General features: G+C 48.3%; 1 protein-coding gene across 3 annotated transcripts in view; it reads right to left on the bottom strand.

The window, feature by feature from the left end:
• Window positions 1-156: 156 nt before the first annotated feature.
• PAX2 (paired box 2) overlaps window positions 157-17761 on the bottom strand; it is an 81235-nt gene continuing 63630 nt past the window's right edge. The window contains exons 8-10 of one of the 3 annotated variants that reach the window (XM_023739059.1): window positions 3053-3154; window positions 773-859; window positions 157-278 (exon numbers count right to left, since the gene is read on the bottom strand). In XM_023739059.1, coding sequence (XP_023594827.1) covers window positions 157-278; window positions 773-859; window positions 3053-3154 — 311 coding nt within the window. Of the gene's footprint in view, window positions 298-772; window positions 860-2814; window positions 2904-3052; window positions 3155-17761 lie in introns of those variants that run through there. The other 2 variants (XM_023739068.1, XM_023739064.1) reach the window with 2 other exon arrangements.

Below are 17761 nucleotides of genomic sequence, written 5' to 3'. Positions count from 1 at the left end.
GCCCCGCCTGAGGGTCCCGCCCGCGGCGCCGTCGGTCCTGTCCGGCCTTCGACGGGGCGAGGTGAAGGGCTGCGGGGTCTTGGGGTGGGGTGGGGCTGGGGCAGTGGCCGGGAGGCATCGCGTCGCGCCGGTCCTCCCTCCCTCCGGGGTGGGCGGTCAGACGGGGACGATGTGGAGGCCGAAGCTGTCGGCCTGAAGCTTGATGTGGTCCCCGCGGTAACTAGTGGCGGTCATAGGCAGCGGCAGCAGCGGCAGGGGCGGAGCCCCGGGGGGCGGCACTATAATAATAAGGGGAACCTGGAAGTTAACACAGGAGAAGAATGGGCTGGGTGAGAGGACAAACAGGAGAACAAAAAAGGAAAGAAAAGCAACGAAAAGACCTCCCCGGGCCGGGGGCTGCGGGATCGGGGCGGGGAGACCTCGGCTGGCCGGCGAGGCCAGCTGGCCCTGAGGAGAGCTGCGCTCACGCGGAGGCGGGGAAAGGGACCCCAGCGGTGACCGCCGCCGCCCCGCTGCGTACACTCCAGGGGGGCCCGCGGGCGAGAGCGGCGCCGAACCTTCCAGCGACCAGGGAGGAGGAGAGGGGCGGGAGGCGCGAGCGTCCTCGTGGGATCCCTGGGCCTCGACGCTGCACTAAAAAGCTGGCCCGGCACGGCCGGGCGCCGAGGTCAGGTGGCCTGAACCGAGCGGGCGCCGGGCACACGGGGCGGCCGGGCGGGCTGGCGAGCGGATGGGCGCGCTGAGCCGCCGGCCAGCCAGGTGGCGTACTCACTTAGTAAGGCGGGGTTGCTGAATCTCCAAGCCTCGTTGTAGGCGGTGTACTGGGGGTGGCTGTACGGGTTCCCAGAGAACTCGCTCCCTGCGGGGAGGGGTGGGATCAGTCTCGCACGCCGGGGCGGCCCCGACGAGCCCGGCCGGAGGCGCGGTGCAGTGGGCAGAGCAAAGCCGGCCGCGGGCTTGCGGGCCAGGCGGAGGCGGGCAATCAGTTGGGTCCTCGTGGGGAGGCCCCGGGGAAGGCCAAAAGCATCGAAGCGCCTTGCACACCGGCGTGGAGGGACTGTGCGGGCCCGCCCGAAGCTCCCCGGCGGAGGCGCTCGGAGCTGCCCAGGAATGGTTTGCTTCCGGCCGCGGCGCGCCCACGCTGCTGCTTTGGGGAGCGAAGGCCTGTTTGGTGGAGACTCTGCCCGAGGAGGCGGAAGCTTGGGGAGGATGGCTCAGAAAAGCGCTTTGGTCACTTTGTCCCAAAAAGTCCTAAAAATGGCATCTCGGTACGGTGCCAATGCAGGGGTGGGGGCTCTGCTGGGAAACACCCTCTCCGCCTGCCCCTGGAGAGGCCCGATCCGTGGGCCTCGTGGCGGGCGAATGAGGCGGCGGGAAGCAGGTGGATTGCCTGCCAGGCGAGCGGTGAGCCAGGGACCCCGTGGGCTGGGAGCCGTCGGAAGCCGCCTCCCTCCCTCCGCGAGAGAAAGGCCAGGCCTCCGGGTTTCCCCCTCGCCCTTTCTCCTGTGTGATGACCCCAGACTGTTTACAGTGATCCCTAACCGCGGGTTAAGTAGAGGAGAAGGGGCCCCTCTCGGAGAGGGAGCTGGGGTGGGGGTGGGGGATGCAGCCACTGGAAAGCCTGTTTATTGACGAGGAGGGAAAGCATGCGTGCAGCAGGATAATGAGCTTCTGAGCTCAACTGTGACCAAGAGGAACTGAGCTATCTCCTTCCCCATCGCTAATGAAACAAGTGTAATTTCCTCATCAGCACTAGATTCTGTTTAACGACTCCCCCTTTGCCACCATGAGCTCTTTGCGGCTCCCCTCATCCCCACCTCCCTGCAGACTCCCCACCCCCACCTCCCCCAGGCTTCCCTCATCCCCCACCTCGCCAAAACCTTCTCCAGCCTCCACTTCTCACCACACTCACCTTAAGAATCTCCTGTCCCCCCTCTCCCCACTACTCCCCCTCCCCCAAATCTGGGCAGGAATCCCCACACCCACACCTCCCGGCTCTCCTAAATCAGTTCCTCTAACTCCCTTCAGCCCCTATCCTACAATACCCTGCAGCAATCACCCTCTTTGCCATCACAACTCCCTCAAGCTCTGCTGCCTAGGGCTGGCCCTGGATGGATGGATGGACCAGGGAAGGGGCCAATAATTCTCTTCCACACCCACCCACCCCTTGAGAGTTGAACTTCAGGGAAGGGGCACTGAGAGGGTGGCCAGAGGAAGTGGCTTGCAGATCCAGTGAGTCTTACCCTCTTTAAGGCAAGAGTTTTTTGGTGTTTGTAAGAATAGGAGCTTCAACTCTCTTTAGCTTCAATCTGGGGTGAAGGGTGGGTGGTAGCACAACCTGTAGCTGCAGTCACGAGACCCTAAATATAGCCTCTGCCTCTGATCTGCACAGCCCAAATCCAAGTTCTCTCAAAAGACATGGGATAGAGCCCCAGAGGAGCCGTGCGGGCCTGGGTTCCTCTGAGGAGATGTAGGGTGCTCTAGCTCGTCTCCCTGAAGCCAGAGTCTCTCTGGTTCTGCCATAGCCTGTCCTCTGTTCTCTTTCCTTAGGGACTACTTCCTCTTCTCTGGGGTTGGGTCAGTTTTCTCGACACTGGTCTTCTCCTGTGGGTTGGTGTGGACCAGGATAGCTTTGGCTGAGTGACTGACATGCCCCTGCAGATAGTTGTTGGCTCCAAGTTTCCATGGAAACAAGGGCAGGCTCTTCCAAGCAGTGTCAGCTGGTTGGGGTGAGCTGGGCACTGAGGGTGGGGCTGAGGGCTAAGGGCTCCCCGGGCACAGGCTTGGGTGGTGGGTGCTGTGAAAGGGCCATGCCATGCAGTGGGGGTGCACACAAGGGTGCAATTCTGCAGGCTCCCTCCCTAGGTTGCTCATGAGGGAGGGTGAGGGACCAACTGCAGCCTCTAGGAAAAGAGAGACAGAATAGGGCTGGTTTGGGGAGAGGGATGTTGATTCTTCTCCACCCCCAGCCTCAGACTACAGACTACTCAGCAGCTCACCCATGATTTAGTTTCCCCCACCTAGATTAGGCAGCTGTAGCATTGTCACCTACCAGGCACCATTCCTGCCAGGGTGGAGGTAGGGTAGCTTCCCTGGCCAGTGGGGGGCACGTGAGGGGGGTAACCAGGCAGAGTGGTGCTCGCCATGTCACGACCTGGAAAAACACAAAGGGGAAGGGGTGAGGCCTGGAAGAGAGGGGCCTGCCTCTACTCACAGTAGGGCTACTCCATGGAAAGGAAATTGCTGTGTGCAGACGTGGGGCATATGGACAGCTCTGTGTCCCAATGAGCAGGTCCAGGTGTGCCTTTACATGCATCTAAGCTTCTTACCTAAATGCCCATGCCGTGATCACCTGTGTGTATGCACTTCTGTTCTGTGTAGCTTTTTGTGTGTCTCTCTCTCTGCGTTTGTGTGTGTATGTGTCTGCCTTTGCTTATGTCTCTTTGCATCCCAAACCCAGATGGAGATGGGAGGGAGATGACCTGGTTTCACTCCTTCTCAGCAAGATATTCGACTGTGGTCTCTCCAGTAGCCAAATGGACCTCAATCATCTCGCTTACCTCTCCCTTCCCTAACACCTCACCTTTCCTTCAGGCTTGGAGGACACCCTACCACCACCTCTGCAGGGGCTGTTGGGACTCCCTTGTCCTTTCCAAGTGGAGCTGCAGGTGCTGGGCCTGGCAGGTGTGGACAGCAGAGGGCCAGCCTGTGCGCTATTTTGCTGTTAGTGTTTATGGCATTTAAATGATAGAAAACCATCCCTGAAGCAAATCAGGGGCTTTGAGCCAACAGTGCAAGTGGATCAGATCAAGTTCCAATGAACAAAATCTGCAGCTCCCACCAGCTGCTTGACTTCTGTCCCTGGAGGTCTCTATCAGCTAGAGCCTGGAGGGTGGGAGGCAGGGCTTTCCTTAGCAGTGTCCTGGAGTGGAGGCAAAGTGAGTCAATGTCAGTGATACTGACCAGAGATACTCATGGTCCACAGACATCTCCTGGAACACAGCTGCACCTGACTGGCCTCCCTTACTTGCCTGCTGCCTCCATCGCTATGAAGATGACCACCTGCCTCTGCAATTTAGCATGCTCCAATCTCTAATGACAATAATTTGCCTTCTTTCCTCTTCCATACGTCCACATCCTAGAGACTACTTCTTTATCCACTCCTGGTTCTCCTGGTTCCCATTTATCCTCTACAGGTTCGCTTTATCTTTCTCTCCAGCCAGTACTACTCTACCACTCTAGTGCTTCTGTCCAACCCCTTCCATGTTTCAGTCCCTGGAATGGCAAAGCATAGCTGGAAGAACTTATGTTCTTGTCAGGTGCTGTCAAGTTGATTTTGACTCATAGCGACCCCATGTGACAGAGCAGTACTGCCCCATAGGGTTTTTCTTGGCTGTAGTCTTTATGGAAGTAGATCTCCAGATCTTCCTCCCACAGAGCCACTCTGTTCAACTGCCAACTCTGTTCAAACTGCCAACCTTTCGGTTAACGGCTGAGCACTTAACCATATGCACCATATCTGGCTAAGTTAATTTTCTGTCCATCAATTGAGCCTTAGTCCTCATTCTTCCAATGGCTATTCTAAAGTATCTCTCTCTCCTTGCCACTCTCTCCTAGAAGATGACCTCACTTCATACTTTTTTGAAATGTGTGTTTCCTTGCCCCTATCTTAACACATCTGTGTGATTCATCTTTCCCTAAGTATACCGAGCCACAGGTCAGGGTTTTGCATTTCCAGCTGCCTGCTGAATATTTTCATTAGCTGTTCCACTGTCATCTCAAATCTAATAGGAATAAAAGTAGATTCATCTTTTCCCTCCCGCACCTTCATTTCTACTGACCCTCTTGCAGACCATCAGACCAGAAACTTTAGAGTCCTTCCTGACACCACCTTTTTCCCCTCTATGTGAAGGACATACTGATGAAGATCAAAGACTATAGCCTCCAGTATGGATTACATCTCAACATAAAGGAAACAAAAATCCTCACAACTGAACCAGTGAAAAACATCATAATAAACAGAGAAAATACTGAAATTGTCAAGGATTTCATTTTGCTTGGATCCACAATCAGCGCCCATGGAAGCAGCAGTCAAGAAATCAAACGACGTATTGCATTGGTCAAATCTGCTACAATAGGCCTCTTTAAAGTGTTGAAAAGCAAAGATACCATTTTGAGGACTAAGGTGTGCCTAACCCAAGTCATGATATTTTCAATTGCCTCGTATGCATTCAAAAGCTGGACAATGAATAAGGAAGACTGAAGAAGAATTGACGCCTTTGAATTACGATGTTGGCAAAAATATTGAATATACCGTGGACTGCCAGAAGAATGAATAAGTCTGTCTTGGAAGAATTACAGCCAGAGTGCTCCTTGGAAGCGAGCTTGGCGAGACTTCATCTCACGTACTTTGGACATGTTATCAGGAGGGACCAGTCCCTGGAGAAGGACATCATCCTTGGTAAAGCAGAGGGTCAGCAAGAGAGAGGAAGACCCTCAACGAGATGGATTGACACAGTGGCTGCAACAATGGGCTCAAACACAGCAATGATTGTGAGGATGGCGCAGGACTGGGCAGTGTTTTGTTCTGTTGTATACAGGGTCGCTATGAGTCGGAACTGACTTGGTAGCACCTAACAACAAAAACAACAATGTGAAGTCAGTCACCAAGTATTGCCGATTCTCCTTAGTGTTGCTGTTACATTTGTCCCATCTCCATTTCCTCCACCACCTCCACAGTTCAGCTCCTAAGCACCTGCCTTTGGTTTGCCACAACAGTTTCTTTACTTGTATTCCCATCTTCCAGATTGTTCCCCTTCCAGTCTATCCCAAATGTGGCTGCTTGGCTAGTCCTCATGAAACATTGCTTTCATCACACCACTTCCCTTGTAAAATATTGATTCCCTGTAGCCTGCAGTTTGAATCTAAACACTGCCAGGCTTTCAAAACCTCCCAGGTACTCTACCTGCACCCCTCCCCCAAACTTTCTCAGCTCTGGTTCTCACACCTCCTGGTTTAGTTTGACTGTTTTCACTGGCTTGTGTACTTTGCTTTTGCCATGTCGTTTTCTTCTTCCTTTACTCAAAGTTTCTCTCTCCTTCCAGCTCAAACCCTTAAACCCCTACCATTCTACCCACCAGGGAAGTTTCTGTCTTCTGAACTTCTATAGCGTCTGTGCCCCACAGTTTACTATGTCATTATATTTCATAATGTATCAGCCCTGTTGTTTCATATCATGGCTTTCGTCCTCAAACAGATTGTAAGCAACCTGAGGGCAGAGCCCCATCTTCTGTTTTATCCTGCAGAGTTGAGAGCATGGTAGATGCTCAATAAACACTTGCTGATTAATTCTCTGTCACTCTATTGCATTTATAGCCAATTCTATATGGGTTCGTGCATAATTGTTTTCTAATTATTTCTTATGTGTTGGTCTCCTTTAAAGACACAAAGGCTGAGACAAAATGTAAATGAATCCACTTTTTCTGTAAAAGCAGTTTCAACAATGGATTATGATTTTTCATAAAATGATGGAAGATTTCTAGTGAGGGACTTATATATTTTGTGACTCAGCTTTATTATGCAATAGAATGATTTTCCACTGTACATATCTAATGTATCTAATATCATATGTTTCCTGGAACTCTAAAACAACAGAGTAGAACTATCAAATAAGAGGTCACTCTGACTCTCAGAGAGACAGAAGAAAGACTCTCTATTTGCTTGGTTGTGGGTTTTCTTTTATTGACTTCTATTGTCAATAAAGGGAGTCCCTGGATGGCACAAATGGTTAACCCACTTGGCTGCTAACTGAAAGGTTGGAGATTCAAGTCCACGCAGAGGCACCTTGGAAGAAAGTCTTGGTACTCTCCTACAGGAAAATCAGCCATTGAAAACCCTATGAAGCACAGTCCTACTCTGACACACATGAGGTTGCTATGAGTTGGCAGTGATTCCACAAAACTAGTTTTTTGTTTTTTTTTTTATTGTCAATAAAAGGTATACTCCTTAGAGCACTAGAGGAAGGACAGTCAGGAATAGGAGAAGGATATGGAATGTATGGCTAATTGCCTCCATGAACAACTGCCTCCTTTGCTATGAGACCAGAAGAACTGGATGGTGCCTGGCTACCATTACTGAACATTTTGATCAAAGATTCTATGGAAGAATTCTGATCAAAAGGGGGAAAATGCAGAACAGAATTTAACATTCTCATAGACTCCAGACTTTCTGGAGCCATGGAGACTAGATGAACCCCTGAAACCATTCCCCTGAGATAATCTTTAAAATTTAAACCAAAAATGTCCTCTGGAGTCTTCTTAAAGCCAAACAATAGTTTAGCTTAACTAATAAAAAATGTCTGCCTTGAGTACTATGCTCTTTTAAGAACTATTGATATGGGATCAAAGTGAAAACAGCAACTCAAAAGATTAGATAGGAACCTTAGGGGGCAATGAGTCTATGTTAATGGGGGAGAAACAACTCAGAAAAAGAGGGTGAGAATAGTTGTGCAACTTGAAAAATGTAATCAATGTCACTGAATTGTACATGTAGAAAGGATAGAATTGGTATATGTTTTGCTGTGTATGTTCTCAACAACAACAAATAAACTAAAAGGTACACTTCTCCTGACCATCTCTCAGTGAATGAACCTGAAGTAAACAATGACAGCAATATCTATCAATTCCTAGACAGATTAATAATAAGGCACTTAATGGTCAAAAAAGGTCCAGGAGAGAGGAGAGTTAGGGAAGATTTAGAGGTTTTGAAACTAGAAAGATATAGAAACCAAATTTCTCCAGGCTGTCTGATCTTAATATCTACTAAGCAGCCAGGAAAAGAAGTATGCTTCTTTCTTTATGAACAGGAATTTAAATGCATCTGAATTCTGATTTTTAGCTACATGGTCCCCACAATCTGTCACACATGAATTCCTTATAATGTCAGATTTCGTGACAAAATCTTTTTATTATTGTTGTTGTAGTTTAAATGAAGTTTACATTTCAAGTGAGTCTCCCATACAAAATTTTATACATACATTGTTATGTGACCCTAATTGCTCACCCCATTCTGCAACAGCACACTCCTCCTTTCCGTTCCCGACTCCCCATGTGTGACAAAATCTCCTAAGTAGCTTCAGGAGAGAGGAAGAAAGCCTGGATGATTATAAAGGTGTTTCTGACTAACTTGGAGTCACTGCTGTTGCAAAGTTTATTTCCACTGGCTTTCTCTCTTGCAAAATAGTAAGGCCAATTTCCAGTGTATAGAAACTTCTACATGCTAGTGGTTAAGAGCTATGGCTGCCAACTAAAAGGTCGGCAGTTTGAATCTGCTAGCCGTTCCTTGGAAACCCTATGGGGCAGTTCTACTCTTCTCTAGGGCTGCTATGAGTCAGAATCCACTCAACAGTAGCGGGTTTTACATGCTGCAAGTCACCCAAAGAACTGTCGATTTAAGGGCAAATTTCCAAATTCTATTTAAAAAATGGAATTTGCATGGATGTGCCATGCCAGCATTTAAACAATATGAGAGAAGAGGTCCATGACGAGGAGAAAACATGCAAGCTTCCTAATGTTCTCCCTACAGCTGTGCTCCTGGTGCTGCAGGCTCCCTAACATCAGCATCACCACAAAAGAGGTGCCCGTTTAGGACCCCTGAACCAACAAAGGTGCAAGCCACTGCATACAAAGTACTCTCAATGGCTTCATTAGTACTCAGGTGACACCTGAAGAGCAGGAAAAATTGACCAAACTCTTGCCAGAGTCATATATTCTTCTGCAACACCATTGTCAATAATGGAAAACACTACAGCAGGAAGTTTTCAAATTACTGAGACCGTCATACCATTTGCCCAGCAGCATTCTTTGAGCAAGCCTCTTTTAGAGGCAGAATATCGATGGGCAATGGGATCCGTACAAGGAAGAATCGACAGAGCACTGGGTCTTGCAGTACTACAGATGGATGAACAAATGGGAAAGGAGTCAGACTCTAGAACTAAGACAGCACAGCCACCTTCTTTAAACAAACAAGCATAGAAACGGAGAAAACAGCTACTCGGCAGAATATAGCAATTATAAAATATGTGCCACCCAACAGAAGACAGGAAGCAGTAAAGTATTTGCTTTGCTCACTGACAATGCCAGTAACATGAAAACAGCACCAGGAATCACAAGTGGCTACAAGAGGATGGGCATTTCATGTTGGATACTTACTTCCTAAGGTTAAACCAGTTGCCATCGAGTCAATTCCGACACAAGGCGACCCAAGTGTGTCACAGTAGAACTCTGCTCCTTGGGGTTTTCAAAGGCTGATGTTTTGAAAGTAGATCATCAGGCTTTTCTTCCAAGGCACCTCTGGGTGGACCTGAACCGCCAACCTTTTGGTTAGCAGCCAAGTGCCTTAACTGTTGGCACCACCCAAGGACTTTCCTAAGGTTACAAAGTTTTTAAAGATGGAAGAGACTTTGAAATGATAGGTCTAACTTCCTTGTTTTAAAGGTAAGAAAATGGAAGCACAGAGAGGCATAGTGACTTTCCTATGGCTACACAGCTAATAAATGATAGAGCCAAAGTTTGAAGCCAGGTCTATACCACGCTGCCTTTTAATGATAACATAAAGCCAGATACTCCCCCAAAGAGCCAAAGAAAAGACAAGAAGTGATCTGACAAGCCAGACTTCATATTGTTACTGCAGTCATTAAGATGAGGCAAGAGAAAAAGCTCACAAAGAATAAAATACTGACACCGCAACTCCGTAGTAAAACTCCATGGGGTGGAATATTAATCTCCTTTGAGAGTTTTCTAAAAAACAAAGAGGCTTTTCAAGAAACAGTAGTAGTTGAGAATCTTAAAGTACCCAGAAGTGTTAGAAGCACTGTACTTGATGAGGATGGCTTCTCAGTTCAACTGCAGAAGTCCCTGAAGATTCTAAAGCCAATTTCTACAGCAATCACTACATCTGAATCAGACAGTACACTTTTGTCAGACATTCCTTGCCAAATGGGCCAGATCAAATCAACTGTTTTGGAGAATCTAAGCGCAGCTCCTCTTACAAGTACAGAGAAAAGCAAAGTGAATGACTTTATTAAGAAACTGGAAATTTTTAGTCTTCAGATAATTTATCCTACTTTAATTGTCAGGTCTAAGATTCAAGGGCAGACTGTGTTTCTCCCCGCACATAACTAATAGCTGTCCTTCATTGAATACCTGCTATATGCCAGGCACTGCTCTAAATATTTTATAAGTATGATCTCATTTAATCCTCACAGCAACCCTATGGTATGAGTTCTGTTGTTAATCCCCATTTTACAGATAAGGAAACAACCTCAGAAGGGCTAAGTATTACGTCCAATACTAGCTTGTAGTTGGCAGCACCTGGACTACATAAAACAAGCAATACACTTGGGAATTGATTCTAGAAAGAGATTCTCAAATATTGTAGACCCAGAAAATAGGTATTTGGTCCAGGAAGATAATGTGGGATCATGCTAAACCAATCCTTCCTATAACAGATCACTTGTTGCAGATTCCTCTATTTTCTACAGCAGGGTTTTTTAATATGGGGTTCACCAATCCCACAGGGCCCCCACAGATGCACTTCAGGGGGTTCATGTAAAATTGTATGTAAAATGTTATGGATAGTATTTATGTGCCTCTTTCTGGGGAGAGGGTACATGGCTTTCATCAGATTCTCAAAAGTCTTCATGACTCAAAAAGATTAATAAGCGTTGCTTTATAAAAAAGAATCTGTTGGTGGTGCAAACAGTTAATGCACTAGGCTGATAACTGAAAGGTTAGAGGTTTGAGTCTGCCCAGAAGTGCCTCAGAAGAAAGGTGTGGTGACCAACTTCCAAAAAATTAGTGATTGAAAACCCTATGGTGCACAGTCCACTCTGACACACATGGGGTCACCATGAGTTGGAATTGACTCCAGGACAACTGGTTTGATTTCTAAAAAACAAAAACAACCCCTGGTCTTCTGCATAAGACACTGATTTGTTTGCAAGTACTTGAATCATGCAAATAAACAAGGTCATATAACAAACGGCAATATAGCATGTGAAGGAACAGGGAGGCTTATCTCAAGTCAAGGAAGATGTGAGCATTCAGAAGACCAAAGAAATAATAAAAAAGAAGCCACTGAAAAAGCAGAAACCGCTGATAGTGATGGCTCAGACAATGAGACTTATTAGACATAGATTTATATAGCAAAAGTTATATTCAATGAGTTTAGAGACGCCTTTCCTCAGCATCTTTCTCGGAAAATGAGCACTTTTGCCATCCACTTGACACCGTGGAGGACCCTAAGGCCAGAAAACATAACTCTTGTTTTACTGCCTTATCCTCAAGTTTTGTCTGCTTCTCAGAAGGTGGTGAAAATGAAGACATTAGATTTCTTCAAGCCTGGCAGTCTGTGCCTCCATTGAGACAAACATTTATAATACAAGAATACTCAGTGATTAAATTTGTAATTACTGCCTAAATATACTGTACAGTTACATTTACTATACCAACTCTGATCACTTTACTACCAATCCATGTTCCACATGATACACTAAAGTAACAAGCTTTCTATCTGTCAAAGATGCTTTAAAAGGAGAGGGAAAGAGTTTTCTACATATTTCATTTTACTTTTCATATTCCAGGTTTCCAAATCCTTCCAAAGGTTTGTGCCCCCAGCCCCAGGCACTGTCTTGGCCCTTCACTCAACCCGAGGCTGTGCCTGCAGCTCAGGTTGGCTGCTGTCCTAGCTGATCTTGCTTCCTACTGACAGCTGGACCTTTAGTCCCTGGTGTATCCTAGGCAGGGATGCTGCCTAGACCTGCATGGGCTCAGGGAGGTCTGCACCGTGACAGCCAACCAGCTGGATACAACCAGTCATGCTGTCCCCGCCCCTGCCCCTCCCAGCACGCGATCCTCCTTGGGCTGTGTAGCCTGCTGGCCCTGGGCCCCACAGGAGGCGGTTTCCTTCTGCTCAACTGGATTGTGGTGGAGCTGCAGGCTCAGGGTCCTGGGATAAGGCTAGGGAGTGTTGGGGGGAATCGCATTTCAAAGAGCTGAAAGGCCACTTAGTTACTTTCTAGTCCAAGTCCCTCATCTTCTAGAGGAGGAAACAGGCTCAGAGAGAGGGGAAGGCATCTTCAGCTCTCTCCTCTCTTCACATCCCCATGCTGCCTTCTCTGGAGCCATTGGCAAATCGCAAATGAAGATTTGAGCTGGGCAGGTGCTGGCGCTCAGGGGGCTGGGCCCAGGCTTGCTGATGGGCTCAGAGCAAGAGAGACCCCCATGCTGGGTGGGCAGAGGTTAAGCCTGTTTGCACAGTCTCCTGATGCTCCAGGTCTCCCAGTTCCTCTCTGGCTTTATTTTGTTCTCTGAGAGCACTGAATTGTCAGCTCTAATCCTTCTGAAAGCGCAGCGTTTTTCAGGCCCTCTGTGTAAGTGAAACCCTAATCCCAAGGAAAACGGCCACTTAAGCTGCCAGAGCATTAGGCTGCTATCCGAGCTGCTGCAGGATTTCCTCCCTCCCTGCCTGCCAGCCCGGCCGCCACCAGGAGGAGGGGGAGGATTCCAGGTTGAAGGCATGCAAAGCCCTCTCAGAAGTGACAATAGTAGCAGAGCTTGCCTCCCAAAGCTCAGGGTTAAAAAGGCATGACTTGTTTGTCCTGAGGCTACAGCTACCAGTGAGGGGAGGAAGGATCATTCTGGGGATGGGGTGGGGGGTTTTCCTGTCACCTTGGGGGTGGGTGACTCTCTGGGGGTAGCAGAATTTCAGGTCTTGCCTAGGTCCCAATACATACTTGCTACATTCATTGGGACACCACTATTTAGGAATTCTTGTCATTCAGAAAGGTTGGATTGACTGAGTTTACTTTTACTAAGCCAACCTTTTCTTAGAAAGTGCCAAATAATGGAGCAAACAAGCTTAGTGCTGGGGGTCCCACTTTTGAAGAATCCCATTTTGGGGTACCCCTAGCATCTCTAAACAACATTAACAGGGGCTGAAAGGTGCTATAACTTAGCTAATCATGAAGGCAGTTCCCAGTGTCCTCTACTAGGCAACTCTTTGTTAGCCTGGGTTGGTTATGGTATGGACTTGAAATAGAGACCGTTGATTTCTTCAGAATATTTTGATTCAAATTCAGACTGGCCTCTCTTCCTGATCTCTAAAGGAATTAGGGAGACCATGCTGTGGAGGAACAAGCACAGGCCATCTGGCGATGCTCAGCCTTTGGGTCTCATGAATGGAGGGACGAGATGAAGGGAGGAGGTGAGAAGAAAGGCACGCCCAAGGTAATCTGCCAAACTTGAGATCAGCTTAGAAGAGCAACAGAACTGCATTTTAGCTAAGATGCTTGAAAACCCTTCATCCCTTCTTCATCCTCCCCACGACTTTCCTTGACTCTCTTTGCCTCTGTAGCCCCATTATCAGCTGCATGTGTTTCTGCCCATGGCACCCACCTGGGGAGGGCAGCCCATGACTGCTGGGATGGCTGATGGACACAGACATGGACATGAGGTTGGCGCTGGAGGTTGGGGTGTTACAGCCTTCATTATGCTTAAATTCACCCTGACTCTCTTAACTTTAGAGTGGATTAGTGCCTCTTCTTTTCAATATCCTTTTTGTCTAGAGGTGGACTGGATAAGGAGGAAGGGAAAGAGCCTTGATCCGTTGACTCCCTAGGTTGCAGGCCCAGAGCACCCGCATTATCTGTCAATGTCTCATTGTTATGGAAATGCCCCATAATTAAATCAGAGCTGAGGTCTGGGGGCCAGAGGCCTTAGGGATGTGGCTGGAGGCCTCAGGGATCTTGGGCAGAGGCTGGCCTCTTTTCTTTGGACCTTAGCAGCCTAAGTGAAGGGTCTCAGGCTGGTGGGTGCTCCATAGTAAAGGGTTCCCTGACTTGCTGCATGTCCAAAATTGCCCCATGCCTCTTCTTTCAAGGTTAAAGAGGAACTCTGATATCTGTGCCCTAAATTCCTCTTGCTAATCAGAAGCTTTGAGCTGACAGACAAGGCTAGGAGACTCCCAGCCTCCTTCAGAAACATTTCTCAGCCTTTACTGCCCTCTCCTCCCCTGAGGGGCTGGCCAAGGGCTAAGCTGTTTGTTTTATGGAGGGAAATGCAGTTGCATTGGAAGGGGGTTGTTAACTACAGGAAAGAGGCAGTTCCTGGAGGTCCTCGGGGTTCCCTAAGCGGGAGGAGGAGACCCTGGGTTTCCCAGGGTCCACACCAATATCTGCTAAAAGGCTACTTTTCAGACCATCCCAGATGTGGGTAAGGAGTCTGAACTTTGAAGAGTCCAGATCCCTTTCTCAGAAGCTCAGCCCACACCACTTTTCCAACCCTGCTTTTCAGCTTTGACTTTGGCTCACAGACCTCCCCAACCTCTGCTCAAACTTGCCAGTTTCCAGGAGACCAGCATCTTCTGCTTCCTCTCCCTGTCTCGGGGACTTCTCTCTAGGGTGGATTCCACATCTCCTCCTGGATCTTAGTTACAGCTTCTTTCAGAGCTGCAGTCTCTAGGCATTAAAAGAAGTGTCTTCCAAGCTCTTGAATAAAACCACTTCACCCTCCACCCAGAGAGGAAAGTACTGTCCTGTCTCCAAAAAAAAAAAACCCATTGCTGACAAGTTGATTCCGACTCATAGGGACCCTAGTTCTCCCGTATTCAGACATTTTCCCAAGGAAAGATAAGATTCCCTGGTGAGGCTTGGCAGCTTGGGAGCTACTTTCAGGGCTGCCTGAGGCTCAGCTTTTCCATGGCTCCTAACCAAAGCCAAACCTGTTGCATGGAGTCGATTCCGACTCATAGTGAGCCTAGGGTTTCCAAGGAACAGCTGGTGGATTCGAACTGCTGACCTTTTTGTTAGCAGCCGTAGCTCTTAACCACTGCGCCACCAGGGCTCCATGGCTCCCAGACACCCCCAGAACAATCAGCTCTAGGTGTGGTATTCAGGAGCAGGTTTAAAACTCATTCTTTGCCCTTTTGATATCCGTTATCTGACAATTTGCTGAGCGGTGGTGGGAAAGGGGGCGTGGGATCTGGATCTGTGACAGAGACAAAAAGATTATTCTTATTTTTTTACAATATTAAACATGCCTATTTTATAGTTACATTTGGATTGTTCTATTATTTCTAGTTCTTGGATGGTGTTAATTGTCCTATTTATTGCTTCCGTAACTCTCCCTCATGATAGTTTGTATTCACATGAGGTGTATAATTTTTTATAGTGAGCTCATCTTTAGCGAAGGATGTTTTTTTCGTGGGAGTCTCGTGTGTCCTGGATTGTAGAATGTCCCTATGGAGAAGGTTTGCTTTTGTTCCTGCTAGGACTTCTGAGTGGTTTATTATTCTGGACAAATTTTTATGAAAGTTCTTGACTTGGGGTTCCTGAAACATACTCATGGTATATAATATTTGGACTCTGAACCAGGGTGTGGCTCAGGTGACACTATTTTTCTGACTTGCTTCTCTAGGCCATTGGGATGAGTTTCTGTGTTTCTCTTTCATGGATCACTGTCCCATTCTGTTCCTGGCTTTATGCAGGGTAACTTAGTTCTAGCTTCCAGTTTCTCTTGGGCCCAAGGGTATGTCTCCTGTCTGGTATGTTACAGACCCAATGTCCACCCATTAGGGTCTCCCTCCAGTGTGATTCCCTCAAAGTCTCTCACAAACTGCCATGGCTTTGAGTTCTCTCTCTTTCTGGCAAGTGGAAAGTGAGGCTTGGCTGTAGTGACATTTTTGGTTGTTATATTTCATCCAGCTATGTTTTGGTAAGCTTAGCCTGCTTTGTTTCTGGACATCAGTTTCATTCCTCCATAACCTCTCTGGGACTAAAATGAGGTGGCAAAAATTACATTTGCACAAGCCTATGCCAGTGCTTGGTGGTGATGCCCACTAGAGGCCAGTGAAGCCCACTTGGTGCAGCAGCTCCAGGGGCTGCCGTGTCGCTCAACTTCTTGAGTGAGCAGGGAGAGCCGCTGCACAGTCACTGACTCCTTCCAGGGTAGAGAACCTACTGTCACCTTTAGGGTGGCCTTGCCCTATGCTCAGAAGCCTCTCCAAATGACTTGGGAATCCTGAAACTAGTTCTCACCTTCTCCTCCCTAATCAGCATCCCTGGCAGTGTTTCCCACGTTCCTTTATCGTTGAAGACCTGGCCAAGCACAGAAAGGGAGGGGTGGCGATATGGAGGTCTTGGTGAAGAGTGGCTGTCTTCTCCAACAGTGATGGGAGACTTTAAGGGATAGAGGCACCAGCACACAGTCAGAGCCAGAGATGTCATTGAGGAGGCCCTGACCCAGAGGTCCTTGGGACTTCCAAAGGGCTGATAGCCACTGCCTGCTGGGTCCTTTGGAGGGGTAAGAAGGTGATGGAAGATACCAGCCACAGCCAGCCAACCTGAGTGAGTGTGGGGCCAGAGTACGCCCGACCTACACTCTCCCCTAGCTGGTCCCTTTTTTTTTCCTGTCACTTAGGAGGCTCGGCTCCGTTCCAGACCAGCAGCCTAGAGCAGTGGGCTGGGGAGAAGAGATGCCGCTGAGCTCAAGCAGCCCAGTGGCGGAAGGGAAAGTGGGTGATAAATTTAAATAACCAGCTTGACTTGGCAGCTTGCTGAGTTGTGATGCAGTGAAATTAAAATCTAGGCAGAACCTAACAACTCCACCCAGAAAAATCAGCCTTTCTCCTTGGTTCCATGATGGAAGCTGGGGAGGGGAGGCTATCAGGCTGAGCCCCCAGCCTCTGGGAGCCACCCTAGCTTGTAATGTGATTAGCTGTGTCCTGGCCCACTGGGCGCCACCTTCCCCTGCACACAATAGTCCAGGCTCCTCTCTCTTCTCAGTTCTGACCTTGTGGAACAGCTGCATCAAGTGGCTGGTGAAGTTTGAAATCAGTCTCTGGTGTCAGGAGGTGGCAGGAATGTCAATAAGGTCTGGCTTTTCAGGGTGGAGTAAGGCTCTTCCTGGGCAAGGGTCCTCAGGACTCATCCCCTAAGGTTTGCAGCCTCAGCTGCCTGTCCTGGGGAAGATGAGCTGGGTGCCTGACACTTGGGTGATGAGGAGGGATCCTGAACACCTTGGTACGCCCAAGCCAGGCTGTGGGTACAGGGATGACCACACTGCTCTCTCATCCTCAGCATACACCTGGCCAGAATCACCTACGTGAAGGGGCCTCCCTTTTTCTTCCTCCACTAAAGCCCTTACTATTCTCCAAGAAAAAAATCTTTTAAAGAATCTTTGAGTGGAATTCCTACCATGGGTGTCTCCCATACCCCGGCCCAGCTTGGAGCCAAGTCTCACAGATGCTGACCTCTTTCTAGAAGAACTCACCAAAAGTCTACCTCCTGTGTCTACTCTCCTCGTGTATCAGGGCTCTCTGCTATCCACAGAGTCTTGGCCCTAAGGCCAACTGCTGGCCCCACTCCTGAGATAGCCCATGAAGCCTCTCGGCATTGCCCCGTTGCTCACCTTGACAGTACCTCCAGCAAATTCCATTTGTCCCCATAATAAACACATCATGAATCATTCATCTTTAATAGATTATGCAAATTAGGAGGACATAAAATCAACAAAGATCAATAACTGCAGCCATTTAATTGCCAGCAAAAACATTTTAAGAATGAGCATAATCTGCAACCCTTCTCGGGTAATGGCACCATTAATCCAAACATTGGATCTTGGCCTAAGTGTAGAAAAATCATTCCCTATCCCTACTCCTACCCCCTTTCCCCTCCCCTCCCCCACTTCACCACACACTTCTCTCT

Source organism: Trichechus manatus, unplaced genomic scaffold (genome assembly GCF_000243295.1).
Source record: "Trichechus manatus latirostris isolate Lorelei unplaced genomic scaffold, TriManLat1.0 scaffold00007, whole genome shotgun sequence".
NCBI classification, from domain to species: Eukaryota; Metazoa; Chordata; class Mammalia; order Sirenia; family Trichechidae; genus Trichechus; species Trichechus manatus.
The sequence above is the reverse complement of the archived record's forward strand: the minus strand, read 5'-3'. Positions and strand labels throughout refer to the sequence as shown.